This window comes from Pygoscelis adeliae, unplaced genomic scaffold (genome assembly GCF_000699105.1).
Source record: "Pygoscelis adeliae isolate BGI_AS28 unplaced genomic scaffold, ASM69910v1 Scaffold117, whole genome shotgun sequence".
NCBI lineage: Eukaryota > Metazoa > Chordata > Aves > Sphenisciformes > Spheniscidae > Pygoscelis > Pygoscelis adeliae.
In genome coordinates this window covers 5,716,715-5,731,699 of record NW_008825270.1, presented here as the reverse complement: position 1 = coordinate 5,731,699, position 14,985 = coordinate 5,716,715, and the positions used below count along the sequence as shown (strand labels likewise).

The 14,985-nt window shown below is 37.1% G+C and overlaps 1 protein-coding gene across 1 annotated transcript in view; it reads right to left on the bottom strand.

The window, feature by feature from the left end:
* The window catches only part of PHF21A (PHD finger protein 21A), a 130,946-nt gene that overhangs the window by 87,543 nt on the left and 28,418 nt on the right, over nucleotides 1–14,985 (bottom strand). Inside the window, exons 2-5 of the mRNA XM_009329732.1 lie at nucleotides 12,031–12,071; nucleotides 7,245–7,380; nucleotides 2,591–2,623; nucleotides 394–459 (exon numbers count right to left, since the gene is read on the bottom strand). Coding sequence (XP_009328007.1) covers nucleotides 394–459; nucleotides 2,591–2,623; nucleotides 7,245–7,298 — 153 coding nt within the window. The 5' untranslated portion in view covers nucleotides 7,299–7,380; nucleotides 12,031–12,071. The remainder of the gene's footprint in view (nucleotides 1–393; nucleotides 460–2,590; nucleotides 2,624–7,244; nucleotides 7,381–12,030; nucleotides 12,072–14,985) is intronic.

Here is a 14,985-nt window from a genome sequence, read left to right as displayed (position 1 = left end):
AAATTACAGCATACTCATCCAGACATACAGTATGGACCAACTAAGACAAAATCTAAAGATTTGCCTAAACCAGAATGTTCTGGTTTAGAATAAGTTTCAAGATAATAATAATAAAGGATGTGACAAAATTCATTCATTTTCCCAGCTCCCTTAATACAAAACATTAATTTCAACACAAGAAAAATTGCTATAGCTTCCACTGATTGCACTAGTTGCTCGTTTGATAGAGTCGCAATAACTCATCCTGCCTTTTGTTGAGAAATCAAATAAAAATCCAAAATGTCTCGTTGCCCACACTTATTTTTGCACTTAAAAATTTAGCAGCTCTCTTGGAAGCTGGGAAAAGAGACATCTTTAGAACAGGGTGTTAAAAATAAATCTCTGTTTCCCTACCTGTTTCTCACTCAGAGCTGTGATTTTGGCTTGAAGTTCATGAAGCTGTTTCTTCAAATCAGCGTTCTGATTAGAAAGAAAAAATATCTGTGAGAAAGATATTCCATTTGTTAACATAGAGTAGTAGCAGGAAGGTGGTTTTTTTTTGTTTTGTTTTTTTTGCATAGTGTACTACAAATACAGCACCTCTGGATGTACAGCCAATAAAATTCAAGAGGCTCAACAAAGCCTTACTTAAGTCACTGAGTGCAACAATAATCAGAGGACCTTTCTAGCACTCGGAGAGACAACGCAGTTTGGAATGAAGATTTCATTAAAACATCCATTAGTGCTTGCTGCATTATAAAGCACATTTGTACATTTCATCAAGCTTACAGATTAAACAAGAAATGTTAATATGTAATACAATAGTATCATATTGTATATGATGTATGCTATGGTATGTTAACCTAAAGCATTCTCACCTATGCTACTTATGCAAAGTCATCATCATACCTTTGACTGTGTAGAGCATCAGCAAACATATCTATTAAAACTTAATTGACACACATGTCAAATGAAGGCAAACATATTTAAGTTTTCATTTCCACGTATGTTTATGCCCTAGACTGTATTTAAGAGAATTACATTTGCCTTAGCGCATCATTCATATCAGCACTTTGCTTACAATAGCACTTTAAGTTTAAGATTTGAAAGCCATAAGCATCACTATAAAGATGCAGTCAGAAAACAAGTTTTACCAGGACTATTTCTTTCCTACTAAAAATAAAATTTAAAAATCTGTCCTCAGTTTAAAGCCTGTGAAGCTCTGAAGAAACGTGACAGGGAAGCAAGCTTGCCTATATTTTTCTCTTTTTCCACTTTTTTTATTCTCATTTATGTTGTAAACTCTTTATACTAGATTACGCACGTTTGCTGTGCTACACAGAAATATTAAAACATAGGACTAATATCGTTACAGGAACTTCATGCTCAGAAGAGCTTCCCTATTTTTATATTCCTCCATACAATTTTGAAATGCATTACAGTCTCGGCTTGTACATAGTCTTCTCCAATACATACACAATTCTAGCAAAACCAGATATTGACCAGTCATCCTCCCTTCTTCTAGATTCCACTTAATAATCTGGGATAAAAATGCATTAAGAGCATTGGAAGCAGGGACCAGATTTACTCTTCCTGGCTCCAGGAACTTTGCACGGCTGCTTACAGCATGACCTGGCTTTCAGCAGATATGAACTGAAAGCGAAGTGTTCTGCAGGCTAATCGTTAGCAGAATTGCCCAGCAAGAGTCACAGACCTTACCCAAATCCCATCAGAATAAGGAAGTTCTAGAAAGCAGATTTTCCAATACCACCCTACGCCCTGCTCATCCCTCCCCGTCAGGGGTCTAACTACTTGACTGTTACAAAAATCTGTCTTCCCACCCCACCGTGCTCAGAAAAATATATGCTCAGAAAATTACAGGGCATTTAGTATTGCATGGGGATGGAATCACTTAATAGCAAGCCTCAAGTGAGCTGCCTTTATCCTTCTACTCAACATTTCAGGCTGGTTAGATAACGCCACAGAACTCCCCATTCAGCACACTGGAGTGCTTAATTGCTGTACAAGATAACCCAGTCTCCTTCCACAGTCACTGGGAAAGGGATGACTTCTGCTGTCTACGCAAGGAGTCTAGTTATCCAACTTCAGTAGCTCTGAAACATCCCAAGGCCAAGTGCCCACTCTCCAGGCACCACAGTGCTGAAGCTGGATACCTAAGACAGGCAAACTGAACACAGTATTAAGCTACATTTGGACAAAATATCCTAGCTCTCTTGTACAACTGTGAACCTTCTGATACTCAAAAAAGAAAAAAGCTAATTCTAGTAATGGCAGATTTTATAAAGAGCAGCTTCCAGTAGAATCAGAAACATACTGCATGTTTGAACTGCACCATAGCCCGCAAGAGTTGCTTGATTTAAACTATTAAGAATGTGAGGCAAAAGGGTCCATAAAGTCAAAAGTTTTGGTTTTGTTTTAAACTATCCAACAGTCATTGTTTAAAGACTTGTCCATAATAGTTTTCTTCTAAACATTGTGTTAGCAAGGAAAAACATGATCAAGAATATCTAAAATTAATTCTCTAGCTTCATGCACTGTTATTTCATGCATTTTTAAAGGTAAATAATACAATATAAAAATAAATAGTTACCTGCGGATCTTGCTTCATTTGGGCAACCAATTTCTAGAAATAAAAAAGATGCAACAATACAATGAAGATTTCATTACGGATCTTGTTGAACAGTTTAAAATTCACCATTTTTTAAGAACCTTTGTAAAAGCAAAACATTCAGTTTACCGCATTTCAATAGCAAGGCCTGGAATCCAGTATTATATCATTTCCAAACCCATTCTTATTAATATAGTGAAACGACCGCACTAAGCCACCACTTTTGTTTCTTCTCCTAAACAGCTCTTGAACAAGTGATGCCTTTTAAGGACAATTTAAGACAGCTGGGTAAGATAATCTAATAGCTGTGTCTCCTCTGGAACTGCTGCCTTCTTTGCTTGCAGTCACAAGAAACACAAGTCACAGATAACCACTGCAGGCACAAAAGCAGTTTGTATATTCAAGAGCAGAACGTTTCAAGTACTAAGGGTCCGCCTGTGTGTTGGCTTGGCTGGTACCACATGGAAGACCCATGTTCAGAAGTATCTTTGCCACTTTTCTCCCTCAGAGAGAGATTGAGATCATTGTAGAAGAGATGCCCTCCACATCCAAAGGAAAGCAAACAGATGGTTACCATTCACTATTCTTCCTCCTTCACTTCCTTGAGGCAGCTGCAGGATAATGCTGTCTATTGCTAAGCAAGGAAAAAGTTACCAGGCTGTCACCAAAGAAAACCAGACCCCAGAATGAAGAGGCAATGTAACCCAAAAATTTCCAATTTCTTTTTTGGTTACAGCAATGTGATGAATAAACATGGCTATGTCCCTTCCACACATGCAAGGAACAATGTAAAGTCTGTACTTTCTTCCCCATTTGCTCATCAGAATCAGGAAAAGGAGTGAGAAACAGAAGGACAAAGCAAGAAAAATGTATGTTTCATTTCACCTGCATTGATGCCACTTGGAGAATTCAGACTTTGTCAACTAATTCTCTTTAAAAATTTATTTCATTTCACAGCCTAAAAATGGTATTAATAAAAAAAAGCACAAACACAAAGATAATTGTGTCAGACCACAGGTTTACCTGCTGCATTTTCTTTTAGTACTAGCCAATAGCAAACAGAGGCATCAGCATGATGTCTATGCTGGTCAAGCAGAGAGTGTTATCTCCCCTCTTTCAGAAATTTACATTTCTGATGTCTTCAAAGATTATGTCTTAGGTTTAATAGCTAGTAACACACTTTTCTTCCATTAATCTGCCTTAATTACTTTTTGAACTCAGGAAAACACTCAAGATCCTGTGACAATAAGTTCCAAAGTTAAACTACAGGACTCTTATGTGAAAGGACCTCATTTTTCTTTTGAATCTGCCTCCTGATAGCGCAAGCATGAGGGGCAAATAAGATTATGGAAAAACAGTCTTGACTCGAGTCAAGAGGAGTTGGAAGTTGGACTTCATGATCCTTATGGGTCCCTTCCAAGTTGAGATATGCTACGATTCTATGACTGTTTCTCTATTCACCTTCTTCCTACATTTTTTCCACACCACACATTCCCCCATCAGTCACCGCTTCTTCACATTGAAAGTCTCCTTATGCACGAATCATTCCATTGCTTTGTTCACTCTTAGCACTCTTCCCTGTACTTCTCTAGTTCGTCTTTATCGTCTGGAGACAAAGTTTAAAACTGCATGCAACACTCAAGTACTCTGTACTGCAAGAACTCCTTCCGCAACGAATTCACAGCCTGCTATTGCAGATGTAAAAGCAGGACTGTTCTTCCAAAGTGCATCACTTGGCATTTATCTACACTGAATATTGTTGTTTCATCATGCCGCCATTCAATGCCATGGGAGCTAAGGTGCTATGTCAACCTTTTGCTTACATGCTTAGCTTATTTTGCCTTGGTGCTTTCTACCACATCAGAGTTTGACAAGCAACATATCTGTTAGTTCCTATACAAGTGCTTGTACAGACTCAGTCATAAGACAATAGAGTCAGTGACTGTAAACTGTTCATAAAATATTGCTAAATTTATGGATCACACAATACAACTGTTTTTTTTGCACTGAGCCAAATGCAAGCTAGATTTAAGATCTTTTAAAACCTACCAGTCTTTTTGCTACCAAATAAGAGAAGGAAGAGGATGTTTGAGGTTCTTTCCACGTATCAGCTCGTGGAATCATCCATAAAGCCCAACCCTTCTGTGGGAAAGCTAAATATAGCTCCTTTAACACCTCTTGTGATCAAAACTATGACAAAGCAGACTGTTTCAAAATAACCTTAATTAAGTCAACACAGTAGCAGAATGAACGACTTAGATTTGATGCATCTCTTCTCAGGACAAGCAATATAGTTTTGACATGGAAGATACCTGAATATTCAAGTTGTACTCTGATATAGCAAGTGACCTGGTCAGACTTCATTTATGGAGGATTCTTCGATCATCGAAATGAAACAAAAGAAGTAGCTTTTTCTAAACAACTAAAACACCTCCTCTGAGTCCTTACTGGTAGTTTAAGATACACTTTGCCAAAGCAGTAGCAAAGCTTCAGAGAGAGTTCTGGAGGTGAACTGGAATAGACAGGAAACAAGGAGCTGTTCTTCAAACAAAAATACAGTCATACTGACCATCATGTTCTACAGCTATGTAAGCAGTCACAGGTAACATGCAGCATCAGGAAGCTGGGAGGCTTTGCTCACAGTGCAGAGCTGAACTCCGTACACTCAAACACCTGTGCACCACTTACAAGGGGACAAAAAACTATGACTGTATGAGTGTTGGCAAGCTTTTTTAGAGAGTCCTCAGAAAAAGAAATATTAGATAAGTAAAAAGATGACAAGTGAGACAATTCTCCACAAATCCCGAGCACTGCCAGGAGAAGGGATATATTGTATCTCTTTAAGTTACAAAATTCGAAGATATACCATACAGTTCAAGCATTTCACTCGAAGATTTCTTTTTTTTGTGCCAAAACCAGTTTCATTTTTATCAGTGGCCATTTGATGAGCACAGCAGTAACCACTCAGGCACAGTTCAAGAAAAGTTTACTGAAGGACCCAACATGTTGCCACAAGTGTTATTTTCTATTGTAAACATTTAGTCCTGTTCTTAGCCTTAATTATGGGAATACACAGTATCTTGAAGAAAAAGACAACCTTTGATATAATGGCTTGTCTAGTGTCATCAACTAAAACCAAATTTAATTAAAGTTGATTTCAGTGCAGAGCTCACTTTTAATGAGGATCAGGCAAAGCTAAGGCAAACAGGGTCAAAAAACCTTGAAGTTGTTAAAAAAAAGTCTTTTTGGACATTTTCCAGTCTTCATCCCTGTTCATCATCATTATGAACAGATGCTAAAGATTATTCAAAATTCGCAGTCTTAAATTTTTGGTTAGCTTAGGCATAAAGGGGAATGAAGATACACACAAGAGGTAAATGCTGTTATACAAACACAAGTATGACTAGCGTTCTGATCACCATACAGCAGACAATACTTGAAAAAAATACTTACTGGCTTTAAACATTTTAATGCCTGCAGCAAAATGCCATGGGTGATTTCTGAATTTCCTTACCCCCATAACAAAACTTCATTGAAGCTTTGAATGCAAGGGCCTTGGAATTTCTGAGGAGATCAAAATACTTGTCTGTAGTTCTGGAAGTTCACCTTTAGCTTTTTCGAGTTTTTCTCCCTAGCTGAAAGTTGTATTTTGTTAAAGCAGAGATAGCTTCATTTTATTAATCCGCCCATTCAAGTTCTTGCACTATGCTCATCATTGCAGCAACTACTGAACAAGTCTTTTAGAACACTTGTTTAGACAAGTCACCAGGTAATTTGGAAACATTTTCCAATTTTATGTGATGGGTTACACCGACCAGTGTAACCTATCACATATTTCTTTTATCCACTGTAACAGTTGTGAGTTTCAGATATCCAACAGAAATACTTGGAGAACTGTCTTTAGAAAAGGTCTCATCGATAAATTTAACATTTCAAGTTGGCAGCTACTCTGCGTTTATGGCTGTAACCATTTTGTTCCAAGAATTAACATGCATATGTCCTCTTACGTTTGCTAAATTAGGTTTTATTATTTTTAATATTTCTCATTTGTATTGTAATGGAACGGCAAACCGCAACTCTACTGCCATATAGTATTGGACAGGCTACCAGTAAAAGACCCAACACGTAAAATTTTCTGAGCCCAAGCACTACAACGTTTTGGTTAGCAAAACTGTAAAATTACAAGTTTAGAAGGCACTAAAGTAGAACACAGTCCAGAAGAGAAGCACCAGGTGAGACTACGCAGCACTACGCACATTTCACTTGAAAGTTCCTCCACCATATTCTTCCATTGCCACCTGAATACTGAAGTTGGCTTCAGGACATTAGAAAAACCTTTCAGACAGAAGTTGCTGAACACAAGAGTTTTCAGAATGTTTTTCACTGCTACAAAATATATTAAAAAAAAAAATCCCCACCCACAGCCCGATATGTAGAATTTTCACATTTGCTAAAAAACAACAGGTGGTAGGGTCAAAATGCAAAGCATAAAATTCTAAAGTAGCTTCAAGCTTATAAAACAATTATCACTACACTTGTAGTGCTATTACTTAATGCTACGATTAGTATTACTACTATCAGCAATACTAATGCTGCTATTACTTGAAAGTATAAAGCAAGAAAGAATACAAATTACCTGGTGAACCTGAATTTCCACTTTCAGAGCCTCCTGTAGAGTCTGCAGCTCCATTCTCTACCTTCTCCACTTTCTCTAGAAGCGTCTTTGCTGATTCCAGTGCCTTTAGTTTCTGGTTTCCTCTTTAACACCAGTGCTATAGAAAAACAAAGGTTTTGTTTTGATTAGTGAAGAAGAGAAGTCAATTTGAAAAAACGAGATTATAACAGAGCAGGAATTCAGTAGTGAACTATATTCAGCTGCAGCTTTCTAGCCTAAACACAAACAATCTTTCGAACACAAGAAATCTACAGGCTGTACAAAATGCCTGTCTTGGAGTCATTTAGCCAAATTTGTTACTTCCCACATATCCCAAAGTTGACATACTTGTCCCTTATCTTCGTTTGCAGGCAGCTATTTCCTACCAATATCCTATTGCAGTTGCATATTAGAAAATTTAACTACCGAGACCATTTTAAAAAACTGTGTAGATGAGAAAATATTCTAGAGACTAAAATTCTGCAACCCAAACAGCAATAAATTGTAAAACAGAACCTACTGCATTAACATACTTCCATGATACTAGAGCTGTTCTTAGATGCTATAGTCTGCATGCAATTTGACAGAACAACATTAATACATTAATAACGCACTGCCTAAAGTTTGTGCTGAGTTAGTCATTTCAGTTGAAACCTATTTTGAAGGAACTCAAGATTGATATAAAGCAGGACAAGACTTTTTCAAAACCATTAATCTTAAAATCCTTTTAATCTTGGAATTCTACTTGTAGAACATGAGTATGAGTTTACCATCTTCACTTGTACTACAAACAAATGAATCCCCCCAACCTCGGACATAGAAAAGCATTATCAGCCATACTTCTAAAAGCCTTGAAAGTTGGACAATAGATTTTTGTTCAGAAATACATGAAAAGTATCAGCTTCTGAAACAGTATTAAGATTCCTGTCTCTATCCCATATGCTCAGATCACAATAGAACCTGTGTAAAAAAAATCTATAGAGACATGCACATAAAAGCCATCGGAAAACATTATGTAGCAACCTTTCCAGTCACTTTTCCATCCAGACACCACACATTAAAGAGTTGCTGGAGTGTTAAAATAGTTCCAATTTTTTTATTTTCCTGAAAATTGCTCACAATTATTGCACAGGTATTGTAGCCAACTCAGAGGCCTTCATAATGGGACTTCATTGTTTTCAAAAGGATATTGACACTTTAGATTAGACATGTAGGCTGTAAAAAGAGAATAATTCCCATAAGTTAGAGAATTTTTGTTTTAACATTGTCTCATTACAGGAAACTGAAGTGCTGGACAAGTTTGTGAACTCCTGAAAATAAGAAGTTGGGGGGTGGTGGGGGTGGTGTTTGTTTTATTTAAATTGTTTCTCTTTCCAAACAGAAATATGTTACAAAAAGAGAAGACTATAAAAGGGTTTTAAAAAGACTTGGCAGTGCTAGGTTAACAGTTGGACTTGATGATCTTAAAGGCCTTTTCCAACCTAAACGATTCTATGATTCTATTTAAACTCATTCTTTGTCAGTGCTGTCTGCTGTTAGCTTAAAGTTACTTATTTAAATAACAAAGGCCTGACCAGACTTTCTCGTCAACACATTAAATGACCTTCTGCAAGGGCCTCTCTCACATGTGACAGACAAGCGAAAACAGCTGCCTTTGCAGCACTACTCTCTATAAAATTGTAATTTGTATCAAGGGATACATGGAAATTACATATAGTTCCCTGTTCTATTACCACAAACAGTAATGAGAAAACAGAATCCCGGCTTATTACTTCCACTCACTGACAAGAACAACTATAGTCTGCACTAAGTCCCTTCCATTGAAGTTTCAAAGGAAACCATGTTTCAGAAAGCCATGTGGGAGACTGGCTAATGAAAACTGGAACCCACTGCAGCAGCAAAAAGTCTTTCATAAGCCTTGGAAATTCAGTTTTGGGGTAAAGATACAGGCAGATATGGCCATAGTTTCTTTCTCAGTGTGTCTTCAATGAATGAGAAGGCAGTCATGATGAATAGCTAGTATCACTCTATAACTACGTATTAAGTTTAAAGTACAAAACAGCAGAAGAGACAGTTATCTCAACTAAGAATGTAAACAATATCCACAATTTTAGTACATGTGACTGTAAAACCCAGTACTAGTTCACGGGAAAAATGACACAGTACTTCTGTAAAAAAAAATATAAAGATTGAGCAACTACTATTAATGCACAACTTAATCTGACAGATAGAAATTGTAGTATCAGTGGTTCATAAAAACTAATCCAACCTAATTTCACAGATGCCTTGAACAGCTAGAAAGATTTTTCAAAATTAATTTTTAAGAGTTTTAAGAAAAAAGTGACAGCGCTTTGCAGAAGCAAGTGGTTGCTCAGCCTAGCCATGTTTACAGGGGTGTAGACGTGATCACTCTTGTATTGACAAACATACATTGTGACAAGTAAAAAAAAACAAAACAATTCTAGTAACATACCAATCATTCAGTTCCATCTCAAAATATTTGTTACAATTTCAGATTTTTCTTTCATTGTAGTTTAAAAAGTCTGCAGATTTTAAGATTCCTTAAAATTTATTCCTTCAATATACATAAATTTGAAATAGATGCCATACTACAACATCCTGAAGAATTAATTTCAATTCATAAGACTGAAGCTTCCAAGAAAAGGCAAGAGATTAACAAACTTTTGACCTTTTTCCTTTTTTTTTTTTGTATGTTTTCTAACTCTTGACTCCTTCTTCCTACTTCCCCTCCTCCAGCATTCCCATTATAGCCTCAGAGCAACTCACTTTGCAGTATCATTTACTTCCAGTTACCTTCTGCCAGCAAAGTTACACTGAAGCACATTTTAAACATAGGAAACAACATCCTCTTCAAAAACTAAGTGTCTGATATGTAAGGAAAGAGAAACTAACACTGCTTCATCAGTAAAGGCCACACAGTGAAGAATGATCTTTTGCAATCACCTCTGCCAGCTGCTCTATTTTTCAGGTAGCAGCACCAGTGCTCTCCTTAGTAAAAAAAGAACCAGGATAAGCAATGACAAGAACTTTGTTACCATATATTTGGCATGGCATCCCAGCTGAGACATGCATCAACTCCACTTTAAAGACAAGGAAACAGGCAAAGGACAGTGAAGAATTTATTACGAGGTTCTGAAGTGTTCTAAGCATCCAAATCACTGGTGGGGTGGGAGAACACATTAAATAAGATGTTCATTTAAAAATTTGGTCAAGTTGCTGATTTCTGAATATGAAATACATACAGTTGTTTTTCAGTTGTACCCCTCTAGAACTGAAACACTCTAGAACATGCACTTGTAGCTTCCCTTCCCCCAGGGACAAGTTATCCCTGTCCAAAATTCCCCTGAAGTACCTTAAACACTTACCCAATGTTAATTAAAAAAAAAAGTGATCATTCCTTACATCCAACAAATCCTAGACTGTATTTTTCTGTTTTATGGAGAATAATGCCTAGAAATATCTATGAGGGCAGCTGGTTAAGTATTGCTAGTATTTCCTTTGAAAGCAGGTACATAACAACATAAGCAAGTGGTGACACATTTTGTGAGTGCAAAAATCAGTATTTTTGAACTTTTATTCTTTTAGACTGAACTTCACGGGAAGATTTAAAAACTTAAGTCCAGTGGCATTATAAACTACCTAGAATACCACATCCGAAGATGTATAAAACCATCCCTGGATTAATCATAACATACCGCATTTTCCACTTTAGTCTTACAACAGCAGAATTATTTTAATTAAAAGCTTGTAGATGATTGAAATTGCATGGATGGGTTGGTCTGCAAACATCCTTCATCCCATTAGTTTTTAAAGGAAAACATGCAAATGCCTTGTTCAATGCTAGAATCGGTGATTTCCAAAAGGAAAGCAGAGGACTGTGGAGTACATGCATCTCTTGTACATCCAGACATACTTCCAAGCCTCAGCCAGAAAGAGCGCTGACAGCAAGAGGTAGATTTGCCATTCCTTGGATTGATTTCAACTATCGGAGGCAGCAGTCCTCCATTCAATTTCTTGCTGGCATACATTTGTTATAAATAATCCATTATTTCTTATGTGGTTGCTTCAAGACTTAAAATTTCATACTCGGATAAGTACCCCAATGCACCGCACTTAAGGTAGTAGATGTTTATATACTATATAAATATTCAGAGACTGAATGAGACCTTAAACTCTACAATAATCACCTAAGTGCATTAGCACTTCTCTATTATTATCTCAATTAAATACAATCCACATCAGAACCTCTGAAATATCACAAAGCTATTTAAACTACAGCTATTTTGGAAACTGCACTAGAAATACAGCTGACAAGGGAGGGGGGTGTGTGTGTGTGTGTATAAACACCAAAGGTAGGACCCATACAAAAGCCATGAATGCCTTCTGCGTGTATAGAAGGACTCTGAATAACTTAGAATTTTAGACAGAAGTCTTTCTGCACCAAAAATCCCTTCAAATAAATTTGTTTTTCACATCACACAGAAAAAAGAATTTAACATTATTATTTTTGAGTAGATGAATTCAAATGTCCACTGTACTTACAGACCCTTGGGCCCAAATCTCAGCCCTACAGTGATTTTATTTATAGGACTGGGGCTTCCATCAGTAACATTTACTTTTTAAGATTTAATTTCTGAATATAAGGATAGGATTTCAGTAAACATCAAACTTTTCCAGGAATGGATGCCAGCTCTTCGTATCATCTATTCTTAGGTAAACCATCTTAGCCCTGGGAAAAAGTACTTACCGGTTCCGAGAAAGTTATTCCCTTCAGCTCTCTACCCCCTCCTACAAAAGAAAAACAAAGGATAATTACAAACATCTCAACTACAGTTTGAAACAGAAAAAGAAAATTCAAAGATTTGGAAAGTTGGGGGTGAAGTTGTTTGGGTTTTGGGCAGGGGTTTTTTGTTTGTTTTTTTCAGGTTTTGGGCATTTGGATTTTGGCTTTTTTTTTTTTTTTAATGCTGATGCTAACTATAAAATACCACTTGGAAAGAAAATCTGTTTGACATGGCAGGGAAAGCCAAGGAGACCTACAGTTCTAATCTGGATTAAAATACAAACTATTACTGTCACTAGAGGAAGAAGAGATTACAGGTACAAGCTTGTGTAGTTCTGTGCAAGGCCTGTGTCCCCCTCCCCTGGGGGAAATACCTCCTCTCCACCACGTTTATTAACGTCTAAATCACAAGCCCTGTCAGTTGCCACAGCTAAATATGACAAGGTTACCCACCCCAGACATTTGCCCACCACCTCTGCTAGAGGTTATACCAACACAACAAAGATGGTAGAGCAGGCGGTGTGTCAGCACAGTCACTAGAGCTCAAATCCCAGAGTACTAATGTAAACTGAAATCAATGGCAGTTTAAGCTAATATGCTAGGTCATGAACTGTGGAGGCCGAGCAGATACACTGCCCATTACACTGCCTGTGTCATGGGAAGAACAACACTTAGCAGTAGAGCAAGGTAGTACCTCTTAAATCATCCTCATATGAATCATAAAAAACTCGTGAGTCAGAGTCCTAAAAAGATAGCTAAAATATAAACGGTAACTCATTTGCTCAATTACTTGGCCTGATGCTAAAAAAAGCCTCCAAAATACTCCAATTTTCTAGTAAAATACTAGAAATACTATTTAAACTTCAACTCCACAGCTAACAAGATCTTTGCAGATATGTTTCTATCCCCACACAAGTCATCGCAGAGCTGAAGTTTAAGCCCCAGCTTTATAAATAGATAGAGCAGTAGAAAGCCACATAATCATCTCTCACTCAGTGGAGACCAGCACAAGTGAAGGAGTTTACATTTACTAACCAGCAGAACCAGGGTGCTGATGAACACTAAGAACAGAAAAGAAAACAGGAAGCCTACTGCTGGTAGTGACTGTAAGTATTGTTGCTCTCCTAGTCTCAAATTTTATTGTGTATTTTGAACAACAAAATATTACAGAAGATAAGTTGTCAAATCAATTTAGAGCAATTTCAGGTTAGTTTAAATAACATCCAACTGCTATCATGGTAGGTTATGAACTGGGGAGTATGGACTGTTTTGAGGCTATATTCAACTTAAGTGCATTTGCTCTGGATGCTACAGAATTTGAAATACCCTTATTGTTGAGGGTGCTGAAGAGACAGGTATGATTCTCAAACTCTTGTTATTTCTTCTTCGATATTAAAACCTTAGTTGTCACCTCTACCTCCCACTATCAATCAGTTATTTCATTGGTCCAAAAATCTATAGAGGAAGCTCCTTCATCATGCAAGCACTAACCGTCCCTCTTCAACCAGCAACTACAACTATACCTCCACGCTATTAATAGAAAATAATAATAAAAAAAAAATCTCACTGCTTGTAGATGACTGACTCCGGAAAGCTAAACAAAACGGTCGGTACTACACATCTGCAAATACAGTCTTAGAATAAAAGAGCATGATTTTTATTTTAAAAAAGAAAAATATCAATTTATTTGTAGCACGAGGACACACAAACTGAAGAGAAAACTGTCACTTAAAAATAACAGCGTGATTAACTGTTCCTTCCTTCCTTTTTCCCCCCCTATGTAGAGACTCGCCTCCATAGCAGGACCCTAGCTTAATCAAGACTGAACTGTGCAGAAAAAAAGCTGCACAGTTACAAACCTTCAGATTGCATCTAACCACTCTGAAGGGCTGCAACCCCAGGCTGAGAACCCAGGGGCTCCTGAGGACAAAGTTAGGAACACCAGGAGTTTAATCGTGACTATCGGAGTGATTTGCTGTGTTGCCTTGGAGAAGTCACTTAGAGAGAACCTAGACAGGGGATGGAAATACATTTGCAACCTCTTCCGTACATAATTTACTACGGTCTTTTTCTTAAGTGTTTAAAACAGACTAATGTTTGAAAGTCAAGCCTTTGGAAATACAAAATACTTTAATTCTGCCCTCATGCAAGTATAGTATTTTTACTAGCATCTCTGCCTCATTTAGCAGAAAGGACAAGCTTAAAGAATGATGTATCAGTTGAATAATTTCTTCTCATTCTGAGTTTTCCGTTTGCGTGCTTTTTTTAATTCAACATGTAAGCTCTACAACAAATAAAGAATTGGTTTCCTCATAAGCAGCACACTAACAAGAGCCACAGAAAAACTTGTGCCTGATACAGGCAAGTTTTCTTAGATAGGAAATTGAGGCAGAGAAATGAAGAACAAACATCCAAGATTGGTAACTCCAAGCATCTTAGACTGACTTAGGTTTTCCATTGCTCATTTTTATAGTAGAGAACAGTTTATGACCAACTAAATCTGTAGCTTTGGTTCTTGGCAATTCTCTGCATTTGTAGCTACTGGGAACCAACATGGAATAATATTAATGAAAAAGGTACCAGATAAAATGCACTCTGTAGATGAAATGAGATTATTTCTTGTTCACAGCAAGAGTACATACACAAACTCACACTGCTTCTCTCATTCTCACTACAAAACACATTAGAAAGTTAAGATTAGACAGCTCACAATCACTCATATCAATAGAGATATCTGAAGAGTTTTGCATTTTGCAGGGTTTCTTAACAAAAACTTCAGCAAGTAGAAACATATCATGAAATCTCAGCTATTCATTTTACCGAGGTAAAAGGCATTTTACTGCCTTTTGAAGGCTCTAGAAACATGTGCTGTAAGCTGAGGTACGAGTCTACATGGCTAACTCTCAGATTATTACAGTG